At 44.5% G+C, this 12,436-nt stretch overlaps 1 protein-coding gene across 2 annotated transcripts in view; it reads left to right on the top strand.

Annotated features, from left to right (window-relative positions):
* Window positions 1–12,219, top strand: part of C2CD2 (C2 calcium dependent domain containing 2) — a 34,156-nt gene extending 21,937 nt beyond the window's left edge. The window contains exons 9-15 of one of the 2 annotated variants that reach the window (XM_038144596.1): window positions 486–607; window positions 1,903–2,074; window positions 2,852–2,965; window positions 5,561–5,688; window positions 6,780–7,092; window positions 8,784–8,820; window positions 11,647–11,764. In XM_038144596.1, coding sequence (XP_038000524.1) covers window positions 486–607; window positions 1,903–2,074; window positions 2,852–2,965; window positions 5,561–5,688; window positions 6,780–7,092; window positions 8,784–8,809 — 875 coding nt within the window. In that variant the 3' untranslated portion in view covers window positions 8,810–8,820; window positions 11,647–11,764. Of the gene's footprint in view, window positions 1–485; window positions 608–1,902; window positions 2,075–2,851; window positions 2,966–5,560; window positions 5,689–6,779; window positions 7,093–8,783; window positions 8,821–11,646 lie in introns of both variants that reach the window. The other variant, XM_038144587.1, reaches the window with a different exon arrangement.
* Window positions 12,220–12,436: the final 217 nt, after the last annotated feature.

Raw genomic sequence — 12,436 nt, forward strand, 5'->3', positions numbered from 1 at the left:
ATCTGTGAAATCATGCTGTACCTTTGCTAATAATTCATTCTTGTCTAGTGGAGCTGATAAAGTCGTGGGAGGAACAAGAGAATTGCTGAAGTTCAGATTATGAAACACTGTTGTTGTGATGCAGCAGTTAACCAGGCATCCAGACTGCCCTCTGAAATGAAAGATGCAGAAATTGGTTATGGAGATTTTACAAGAACCAAACAGTTGTTTCCTTTTTTTCCCTAGATATAAAGGGAAAAATAATGGCCAGAAACAACAGTAAATAAGTAATATTTCGTGGTTCCACTCTTTCCTGTTGCATAGTATTAGGCCAGGCTGAGGAATAGTCACAAAATGGAAAAAAAAAAAGCTGTAAAATGCCACATGGTGTAGACCAGTTACTGTGATTTTTTGTCTGATTTTTTTCTCCTCCCTTCCCGTATTCTCTCCCTTGCACATCCTGGCAGCTTAGATCTGGGCTGACCTTGCTGATTCTGTTCTTGCAGGTCCTTTATCCGGGCAGGTGACTGTCCCTCTGGACCTGTTCAGGAAGCAGCCCTGTGGCCAGCACAGCTTTGCGCTGAGCAGCTCGGAGCCAGGACCAGGCCTGGGGTCCATCAGTGCAGAGGTACTGCTGGGCTGGGCTTTGGGGGACATGTGGCACTTCAGGAACTGCTTGGGAGTGCTCATCTCGTGCTTGGGCTTGTGGCTGAGTCCCAGCAGCCTGTTCTGATTGCAGGGTGTTTGTGTCTTACGGGATTTTGGAAGGAATTTGGTGTAGCCATGATATTTTATGAAAATCCTTTTGCCAGGATTTTCTTCTCCTGAGAAGCTGAGGGGTTTCAAGAACAAAATGTAAACAATGATTGTCTGCTCTTGTGGAATGCACAGGTGCTGCCTTGATTGGTCCATGGGAGGTGTTTTTACTTAATAACCAATCAAGGAGGCAGCTGGATCAGACTCTCTGGGAGTCACAAGCCTTTATAATTCATTCCATTTTATTCTCGTCTCACCTTCTGATGCATCTTTCTCTCTGTTCTTTTAGTGTAGTTTTAATTTTTAATATAATATATTTTTAAGATATTATAGTTTTATTTATATTTATATATAATATTTATATTATATATATTTATATACATTTTAATATAATATTTATCATAATATAATAAACCAGCCTTCTGAAACATGGAGTCAAGATTTCATGTCTCTTGTCCTGGCTGCCCCGAGGACCACAATTTTGAATGATTTAGAGATGGGACCTCTGAGTTGTTTTAGATTATGGGGGTTTATTTTTCTTATCTTTTACATACACAGGAAAGGTGAGTTCAGCTCACATCTTTACTGCATGGCTCAGAAGGTCACAAGACCCCTAGTTACAACATAAAATAAGTAAGAAGTTACAAAATAAAATAAATCCTTTTAAGGATTTATCGCCAATAAACTACTGCCAACAAGGATATTTATGTTTTTGACCCAATCCTTAAATATTTCATCTCATGGACCCATGTTACAGTGTGAGCTTTCTTAGCCAGTCATGTCATGACACACAAACCTAGAGTGCTGCATTCTAAACTTCTTGTTTACCTCTGGAACTTCTTTTATTTTTTCTATATCTTAAACTCTAAAACTCTAAACTTTCCTCTACTTAACGTGTCTCTGCTTTAAATGACAAACCCACATTCTCTCTTCTTGCACTTCAGTTTGGAAGCCTTTTCCAAGGTCTCAGATCAAATCCTGGGTTTAATTCTAAGCTTTGGCTTCCAGCCCCAAAGTTCTGAGAGTTCCCTGCATTTCAGATTCCGAGTGTCTTATTGAAAGAATTAACTCTTGAATTTGGCTCAGCAAAAACCTGAAAGGAGTACCAGAAACAGAGTCCTCCTTGCCTGACTGTGCCTCTGAGGTGTTGTTTTTTTGTCTCCCCAGTTCTCTTTTATAGAACCCAGTGAACTGAAGGCAAGGCAGGTCTCCTCTCCAGTGCTGGCCACCAAGATCGAGAAGGACCGCACGGTGATGCCCTGTGGGACTGTGGTCACCACTGTCACTGCTGTGAGGACCAAACCTCGTCTGGAAGGGAGATCCTCCCCCCTGAGCACAGGTCAGCACAGGTCCAGATCTTCCTGTGTTCCTCCACGGGCACCAGGAGGAGCACTGGGGGCTGGGATGGCGGGGAGGTGCCATTTCCAGAGCTCTCGGATGTGTTGGAGTGGGGTTGTTGTTCATATTCTGCAGAATCAGGATTTAAATTTTCACCAAACTCGTTTCTTACGAGAGGAACAGTTCATATTTCTTTTAATTCTGTAAATAATCACCATGGTGTGATAATGTAGAAGGGCTGGATTTTGGTGGATGGTTTCTCACGTGACAAAGAGGTTTGCTGATAACAAACCATCCTGTGCCTTCTAACCCTGATCTGTATTATCATCTCTGATGAAACTTGGTGTTACCTGGGGCAAAATACTTTTCAGAATGTCCTCCATGAGCAGATTTTCCAATTTTTCTTTGGAAAATTATAAAAGTGAAACCTGTGAACAGTCTTGTGAAGCATCAGAAAGATCTGTGTTCTTTTAAGTTGTTAAAGCAAATCTTTTATTTAAGTGGGTGTTGTCTAATGTGTTACAGTAGAATGTTTAAAAACATTCATGTTTTAAACATTTTAAAACATTTTAAAATTTTTAAACATTTTAAAAAGTTCTCACATTTTACTGGCCTTTTAGGGTCAGGTTTGCCACAGAACATGTGTTGAGAATTTCTGTTCAACAATTTTCTCAAACACTTATGATTTGAACAGGCATAACTGGTATAATCAATTCTTACTAATGCAATAAAAAAATGTCTTGACCAGTTCAAATAACCAAAAAAACTTGCTCCTCAGATTCTCCTGTGAAAACTCCAGTTAAAGTAAAGGTGACTGAAAAGGATTTCATTGTTGAAGCCCTCCATTCTCATGGTGCTCCAGTCAGCAAAACTTTGTCATCTTCAGATACAGGTAATGAAAATGTTTGGGGCTGCTAAGGAGAGCATTTCTGTGTTCTGCACGTGGGATTGATGTTAAAATGACAGCCAGCCCATGTGGCTGCTGCCTGTCAGCAGCACTGGGGTGTTTTTGTTACAATGTGCTGTGGTTTGGGCTATGGCAGCCTTGCAGTAAAAGTCTGGTTCTAATTGGCAATTTAAATTACTGGGTTTGAATAAATAACAATGAGCTGTGGTTTGGAGAGGGGAGGAGGCTGCAGAAAAGCCAAAAGTAAGTCTTTTCTCTAATTTTTGAATGAAAGATGCTTCCTTTTATAAAGGCACAGGGGATGCTGCACTAAGTTAAAATGCTGTGACATGTACCTGTAAGTTCCCTGTGTCTGAAGAGAAGACAGAGGCTGGACTGTGTGGTCTTTAGGGTAGTCAGGATAAGGATGAGAGATGAGAAATCTTGATTCTATGTTTCAGAAGGCTGGTTTATTATATTATGATATATATTATATTTAAATTATTAAATTAATACTATATTAAAAATGCATCAAAAAGCAAAATAGAAATAAAATAAAACTAATAACAAAGTTGTATAACTAATTAAAAAATCTGACTCAACTGCGTCTTTAATTAATTATTAAATAAAAACACTCAGCAAAAACCAACCCAAAAAGAACACCTATTACATTCCACAAGAACAAATAGTGATTGTTTACATTTGTTCTTAAAACCCCTCAACTTCTCAAAACAAGAAAATCCTAACCAAAAAAAATTCATAAAATATCATAACTACAGGACTGATGTTAGGAAGACTCAGTTCTCTTCCTAGCCCTGCCACTGGGCTGTTTTGGGCTTGCTGTGCCCATCTATCCTCCTTCCAAAGTCACCTGGATATGACTGAAATTCCTTCAGAGTGTCAGGTGACATTGACAATAATGATAAATTCACCTTGAATTGTATATAAACCTGATTTTGTCTCTGGAGAATTTACCTTTTCAAGTTGCAGCTCTAAATGTTCAGCACATTTTTCAGTCCCGTGTGCGGTCACCCCTGAACCTTTCAGTGGCTCTGTGGGCAAGAGCAGTGACAGATGTGACCCAGTGGCACCTGCTGGCTTTGTACGGGTCTGAGTGGGGAATGGACAACCTGGAGATGATCTGGGCTGCTCCTGGCACAGTCAGGAGCTTTCTGAGAGACAGAAATGTGTTGGCCAACAAATGTGGGAAAGGGCAAGAAGCAGTAAGCATGAATAGCTGCAACAGCACTTGGATCTTTTCCCATCTCTAGGGTAAGAAATAACTCTGACACCATGAAGCAGTGTGCTATTACTACATCAATTTGGGAAATGTTAAAATAGTACAAGGCTTCTGAGCCGACTCTCTGAAGTGTTTATGATATTAAAGACACAAAACACTTACTGGAAAATTCACCTGGAGACAGCTTATTCCATATTGTTAGGGACAATGTTTTCATTGGGAGTGCAGGGGGATTTCTGTGAAGTGTTTGTACAGTACTGCAGGAAGAATTACTCATCCAAACAAAAGCCAAACAAAAGAAATACAAAGGAGCTTTTGGTATGGCAGTAACTTAGGTAAAAGTTATTCCAAACATCGTGGCAAAATAGCAGCAAGCACCCTGGAAAAGATGCTGTGTCTGTGCCATAGTTCTGAGTGATGGCAATGAAAAGAATTAATGCAGGGGCTGGGGAGATGGAAAAAGCCAAGGTTTGAGAGGAGTGTGCAGACATGCACACATATTCTTAATTCCAGGCCTCATCTTTTCTTACATTACTGTCGCAGTAACAAAAGGCTCTGGTCAATTGAGTTAACACTGGTGCTATTCCTGCCTCTATTCTTTTTGATGTTGTTAAAACTCTTGCCAGAGAAGTCCACCTCAGGCAATTAAACTTGGGGATTTTTGTCTTGCTGACTTCCTTAGCCTTGTTTGTTCCTGAGCTTGATGAATTTGATTAATGTGTGTTCGTGTCCTAGATGCCAGAAAAGGCCATGCTTAAAAATAAACTTGTGTTTGTCAGTAAAGAGCATTTTATACAGAAGATTTTGTATTCCTGTGCAGTGGTTGGAGAGGAAAAGGGAGTGCACTTCACAGGATTTGGAGGCAGCTACTTTGCCTTCCCCACCCTATCACAGTGCCATAGCAGAACTGGAAATGCTGAGCAGGGAGATCTGGAAAAGGAGCAAAATAACAAAAAAGCTACCTGAGGAAGCAAAATAACAAAAAAGCTACCTGAGGAAGCAGTATCATGTGCCAGCCTTGTACCATGTTAGAACTGTGGTTCTTCAGGACTGGGGTAATTCATGATGTCCCTACTGTCACCACAGGGCAGCAGTGCATTGAAATAATGGGGTGCTTTGTCCAGGCATCCAGAACCTCCTTTGTTCTCATGGAAAGAGTTTGTAAATGCCATTTTGGTACCTTTTCTCCAAAAATGGGTGACAGGAGGGAAAGAGCAGCGCCGACTCGCTGGGTGGTGAATTGGCAGGTTTATCGTGTTTATGCCGTTTCTGTGAATTTCAAGTCCAGGACAAACTCTGCCTGTCTCTGCTCTGTTTTTTCCTGCTTTCCTTCCCCCTCTGAAGTGCTCCTTTCTTTGCAGAGCTGCTGGTACTGAACGGCACCGACCCTGTGGCAGAAGCAGCCATTCGGCAGCTGAGCCAGTCTGCAAAGCAGAAGCTGAAGTCCCCTCGGAAGAAAAGCACCATTATCATATCAGGGGTGTCCAAGGTAGAGCAGAAAACAGCACTTAGAGTTCATGCTTAGTTCTGGAAGGCTTTTCCTGCACTGACTGCAGCCTTAACGGGGCTTCTGTGTCCCTGCAGAATCCAGTTTTGTGCGTGCCAGGTTATTTCTGTGACTGTTTCAAGCTCTGCCAAATCAGGGTGTTGGGTTCTGATTGTTAGATTGGACAGCCTGACTAAAATGCACTGTGTCCTTGGGTAGGAGTGGTGCTAGGGACTTGGGAAAATCAATTTGGGTGAGAAGAGAGGATACATATAAAATATGTATATAAAACAAGAATATATTGTGAGAAGACAAAGCTAATTTCATATTAAAGGTAAGAGCTGAAACAGACACGCAGGCAACCAGGGATGTTTTCACTCTAAATGCCAAGTCTAGCCTATGAATGTAAGGAAATAAACATATATATACACACATCTATAAAGAAATTGCACTTTTAATTTTGAAACATTAGTACTATACCGCAGGGATTTTCAGCAATCCAGTGCCAGTCTGGAGCCACATGTTATATTTAAGCTGCATAGTTTTGGGCCTTTTTTTAAAGCACAATAATTTAGGTACTCAGCCTGAAGTTTTATATTCTTTATATTCTGTGTTTCACTCATGTAGAGAAGATGCACTGAAAAAGCATGGAAGATTTTTATGCTTTTTTTTCCAAAGCTGTTAAAACCCTCTCAAAAATCTCTGGTTCTCTGGTCTCTGTTCCAGAGGGAGGGCAAACAGTGAGACAAGATGAAATGCTTTGATGTTTGTTTTCTTAGAAGGACCAAAAGAAATGCTGACACTTCATTCCAGCAGCACATATGGGGGAGTCCTGTTATTTGTAGTGGGGCCAGGGATAGGTGGAAGGCATTTACTTAATTGATTTTTTCACTCATTTCACCTTTGCAATATGGTTAAACCCTTGCTAAGTGTGCCTCTCCTTTAGTAGAGCTGAGGAAGCTTCAGGTGGCTTGCTGATGGTCCTGAGCAGTACAAGTACAAGTGTAAAGAGTTATTTTAACTCTTGCAGGGAGGTTTGTTTTTCTCCAGCAGGATGACTCGTGTCAGTGTTGTCTCTTATTTCCACTGGGCAGACCTCTTTATCTCAGGACAGTGAAGCTTCACTGATGATGGACTATGCTGCAGCCATGGACAGCTCCTGCAGGGAAGCAGATCCACCCTCTGTGGAGGAAGCTGTTGCAAAAATCACCTCTGACAAAAAGCAGTCGCTGGATGCTTCAGAAAGAGTTCCTGGCGCTGACCCACAGCAAAGCACCCCCAAGACCTGGGGTTTGGAGAATGGCAGCCAGCAGTGGGACACCAGCACGCTCTTAGACCAGACCTCTGAAGAAATATCTGGGAGCTCATTAAGTGTTTCAGAAACTGTGAGCATGAAAAAATCTAAAGGTACATGATCCTCGCTTCCACTTCAGCAACTGCTTTCTCTGTGTAATTGGGCTGCAGTAGTTCATCCTTTCTTATTGATTTTTTTTGTCCTTCAGACTCTTTGTGATTGTGGTGTTGGTTGAAGCTGTTTTACTTGCAGCTCTCTGAGCCAGCTCAGGCTTTCTTAGCCTCCCCTCCACGAGGAAACAGCTCACCCTTAGAAGCTGGCAGCTCATTACACCCAACTCAGTTATTTGGGAGAGAAACCACTAGTCACATTATCAGTTCCTCAAGGAAAACTGTGTCCTTCTAACCCAGGACTTGCCCTGTATTGCCAGCTTCATTACCAGGGTGAAGATGGCAGGGATCCCCACTTGCTTTCCAATCTATTCCCTTTCACCTCTCTGAGCACAAGGCTGCCCTGCCCTCACTAAAGTGTGTGTTCAGCTGAAGCAGAAGCTGCCTGCTGAACAGAATCCCCCTTTTCACTCATTTCATTTATGCATCATCTGCTAAAGAGAATGGAATGAAAGTTAATGTAAGAAGTAAATAAGGTATCAGATTATTTTACTTAGGTAGTGACAAACCTGAGTAGCTGCGGTTTGAAAATGTCTTAGGGTTCTTTATGTTTCCTTGGTAAATCCAGGTTTGTGGTAAACACAGGGGATTATTAGGAAGTCTTACCAAAGGGTCAGTGCAGTGGACTGTGCCCCAAACACCTTAAAGTTGCAAAAAATACTGTGCTTTTCACTCATATCCATCCCTCTCTGCTTTATTATTTGCTACCCTTTCCTTGCCCAGAGAGCCTGGGAAATGGCTCTCTACGAAACCTCCTTGTTTTGCTGGATTTTCACCCCCCTCAGCCCAGGGCAGACACTGGAGCTCTTTGTCAGGACCCTCCCTTAGAGCGTGGAGCTCTCTGGCTTTCCCACAGCTGGACTGCTCCACATGAGAGATCAGGAGGGAACAGCAACAATCCCTGTCACACACATGCCCAGGCACTGGAGAGCCTTGGGTGTGTTTGGGGTGAGGGGAGCGGGTTAGTTGTCAAGGGGTTTGGCTCATTTTGGAGCCTGGAAAAGCTTAGGAAGCTGTGTGAGAAGCTGCAAAACCTCTGGACTCATCTTCAACCGTTATTCTAAAGCAAGCAAGTGGAAATTTGTATGTGAGTTGTTGTCTCGTTTTGGGTTTCCCTGTGCAAAGAGATGAGGCTTCTAGAGATCCTTTTCACACAATTCAGTGTAAGACTGCTAAAAACTGCAGGATATCTCTGAGAGAGTTGTATCATCTTGAAAAAATACTTGAAAAAAACTGGCTCAAATCCCTGTCATTATACACAGATGTCTTTGTGGAGGTCTTGAATCTCTGCATTGTCACAGCTGAGTAGCTTTTATGGAGTAAGATGGGAAAACATTTCAACCCCCCTGCCTTCAGCGAGCTGTGAATAGTTCAAGGCTTCTGTTTGTCAAATGCTTTCCCTTAAAAAAAACAAACAACAAAAACCCACCACAAACAAAACCGCAAATGCAACAACAAAAAAAACCCAAACATGGCAAAAAACCCAAACAAAACCCCTTCTGCTTTGAAAGGCCTTTTGTGTGTGTTAATGTCTTAAAGCTAGCACTTTTTTTTACTCTTGCATATTTTTGTTTGTTTGTTTTTTTACCTTTCTGACTTCCTCTTTCTCACCCGTTCCCTTTTATAAACTTAAGATGACTGCTATGCCAGCCAGAATTAATTACCTACACAGTAAGTTATTTCTGTCTCTTTTTTTTTTTTTATCCCTAGGAAAATGTAGCTTTACAATGAGACACTCATTGTAAAAACTGAAGCAAAAATTAGTTTGACACCCATTTTCTTCTTCCCCTGTCCATTCCTTTTCTCCTTCCAAAATTACCTTCCTGTGCTCAGGTGTCTGAGCAGAGCAGTCTGCTGTGACAAATCATCCTTCTGGTGGTTGTGCTGTCCAGGAGGGTCACACAGAGAGGGCAGCAAGGAAACCTTGGAGGGATTCTCTGCATTCCTCATCTCTCTCCATCATGCCCATTGCTGTAGCATCTGAAAATCAAATCAAAACCTGCTCATGCAAGCTGTGTGTGACCCATAACTGGATATACGTACAAACAAAACTTACTTGAAAACCTGCTGCTTACAGATTTTTAGATGAAGCTTCTCTAGCCTAACTCACAGAGCTACCACAATCTCAGCAAGTATTTACAAAATCAGCAGCTTTTTACAAAACCCCCTGTATGAAGACTCTTTTGGAAGTTGGGAAGGAATGGAAAGCCATCTCTGTTAGTATCCCTGTAGCTGTGGAAGGAAATCTTCCTCCATTAGCACAAATGAGATTCAGAAGTGATCCCACCCTTCACAAGCATTCTCACCACCCTGCATCAGTGCAGTGAGCTCACACAGTGCTCTCTGCTCATCTCCTGGTGCTGGGGGCAGGGCTGGCACATGGATCCTGTTGAACTGGAGGAATAAAGCTTGCAAACAGCACACGAACCAGCACCTAAACCAGCACGGGCGCTGCCAGGCTGCTGCCCTGCCCTGCCCTGCCTCCTCCCAGGGCTGCATGTCTGCGCAGCAGCCAGAGCCACTGCCAGGCAGCATGCTCCAGACTGGCTGCACACTGCTGGGCATGTGGCAAGCTTCCAGGCAGCAGAGGCTGAGCACCAGGGAGCTCTTGTGTCAGGGGTGCTGCTTGTGCCGAGCCTGTGCTGCTCTCAGGGAAATGCTGCCCACGGTTTTCCAGCTGCAGGGAGTCGTCCCAGGCCACCGGCACAATTTTTGGAGCATTCTTAGTCGGGTACTGTTTCCCAGTGTAGAAAATCAGTCTGAATGACAGAATGGATGGAACAAAAAAAATCTGCTTAGGGAATAAAGCCTTGTGTCCTAGTGCTGCTGCCAGGGCTGCTGGGCAGAACAGCTGCCTGCTCAAACAGACCTCACAAGGTCTGTGCACCCCCCCAGCCTCTGCACATCAGCAGCTGTCAGTGTCCTGGGGTGGGACACTGCTGCTTTTGTGCTGCTGCTGACAGCTTGAAGTGGTACTGCCTTGCCAGAAAGATCAATCAGAGGCTGATGGGAGAGCAGTCAAGATTCAAATCCACGAGTTCTGGTTGCTTTCAGCTGAGTTCTGCTTCCCATCCCGTTGTGCCCTGTGAGGAGGGTCTCGGCAGCTGCCAGAAAAAAACATGCTTGAATATCCTCCCAGGTGCTGAGTGCTTAGCCCTTAAAGTACACAGTAATAAACCCAAGTACACGTTTATGACTGCTTTGGTGTGCACAAAGCAGCATCTGGCTGCCATGAAATACCTGTTCTGCAGCTGTCACTGTGTGCAAAGTGACACAGAGGCCTTGGCAGGTCCTCGGGGGACAAACATTTAATTCTAGCTGTGGCAGTGTCCCGTGAAAGAGCTGCACTGTGTGTTGCTTTTTGTGTCCATTTGCAGTGGGAGGAAAAGCAGAATCAAGATCGTGCCATGACAAGAATTAATAGCTGAACTGAGAAAAGATCAGAAAACCTGATAGGGGTGCAGGGAGGGGGTGTGGGAGCTCTGCCAGGGAGGTGACTGTCCCCACTTCCAGGTCTGACTGCCGGAAGCTCCTGTGCTGGCTTGTCACCTGGGTCCTCCTCTGTTCAAACGGGCTCTTGCCACCTGGGGCAACAGCCCTACCAATTCCATACAAAACTGATGCTATTTTAACACAGAGCTGATGTCCCAGCCAGGCTGAGTGTTGCTGGTAGCCTGGAGCACTGTCCCTGCCAGCTGCACACCAGGCACACACGGAGAGAGAGGGTGGAATTTGGCAGAATAGCTGCAAAAACAGCCCAAGCTTGCAAAGAGAGGAGTAGTGATAGCTGCTGTTGGCAGCATGAGTCCCTGGTGAGATGACAGCTGCAATTGCCTTGGCTGCATGCTGGGTTTGACAGGGGGTCAAGGGAAGGAGCACGACAAAATAAAGCAACTTCATTTACCACAGGAGGGATTTGGGCAGACTTCTGAACCTGTTGGAAGCAGATGTAATATTATTTTTAATCTACTTGAAGCGCGTTGCTATTCCTAACAGGGTTTTAGAGCAGCAAATGCTTTGTGAGTGTTACTCTGGGTGGTGCTGCTGAATTTGTATAGAACACCTGCTGCCTGGCTTGTACAGAACCACTGCACATATGTTTACTGCCAGGTACTGTTGTCCTGCGCCCCAAATTAAAATTTGCTTCACGTGGTGCCTCACAGGCTGATCTTTGCCTCCTTTGATCTCTAAAACAACAAAAGAATAACATTATTTCCTCTCTTTCATTCTTTTTTATAAAATCCTTTCTACTTCCCTGGTTGGGAAGATTGGATGTGCCTCGTGAGAGCCCAGGGTACATCCCATCCCACACCAGTCACTATGCATGTGTGAGTGAGCGCTAGCGTGGCCTCCAGAGGAGCGTTAGGAACTAAGTGTAAGGAAGGAGCCTTAAATCAGAGGATCAGCTTTTCTCACTCGTGCTGCAGTTTAGGCTGAGTTTCAAGGGCGCAGCAGCCTGTTCTGTCTAAAGTGTCCTGCACCTTTTTCCCTCCCCAGGTGGGATTTTGAAGAAGAGCGCGAAGCTGTTTTTCCGCCGGCAGCACCACCAGAAGGACCCGGGGATGAGCCAGTCCCACAACGACCTGGTGTTCCTGCAGCAGCCTCTGTCAGAGGAGAGCCGCAAGAAGGGGGGGACACTCTCACGAATGCTGAGCAAGAAGCTCCTTTCCAGGAACAAGAGCAGGAGCAAACTGAACGGGGCTTCGGGAGAGCCGTACCTATGAACCCAAACCCTCTCCGATGGGATTCCTGCTCACCAGTTGAGCACTTGTTTACAGAGCAGTACTAGAGAATACAAATGTGGCTGATGGCTTGCATAAAAGGATGTTCTCTATTAACAGTGGTCTTTTTGGTTTATTTTTCCAAAACGCTTTTTCTCTCTGATGATGAAGTCGCTCCTCCAAATACGAGCAGTGCTGAATGTGTCCAGCTTTTGGAGGAGTGTGTGGTTTCTTCTGGAAGAGGAGGGAGGATGAGGAGTGGTGCAGGTGGGGACCAAGAAAGCACCTGATGTCCTGGGGTGCACTGGGAAGAGCATTTCCAGCAGGTAATGCCCCTGTGCCAGCACCTGGGTGCTGTGCTCAGCTCTGGCTCCTCAGCACAGCAGGGCCAGGAGCTCCTGGAGCTGAGCAAGGGCCTGGAGCAGCTCCGTGCCCAGGAAAGGCTGAGGGAGCTGGGGCTGCTCAGCCTGGAGAGGAGCCCCAGCTGAGAGGGGCCTCAGCCCTGCCTGGCCCTGCCTGTCCGTGTGTCTGTCCCTGTGTCTGTCCCTGCCTGTCCCTGGCTGTTC

The sequence above is a fragment of the Motacilla alba genome, chromosome 1 (assembly GCF_015832195.1).
Source record: "Motacilla alba alba isolate MOTALB_02 chromosome 1, Motacilla_alba_V1.0_pri, whole genome shotgun sequence".
NCBI lineage: Eukaryota > Metazoa > Chordata > Aves > Passeriformes > Motacillidae > Motacilla > Motacilla alba.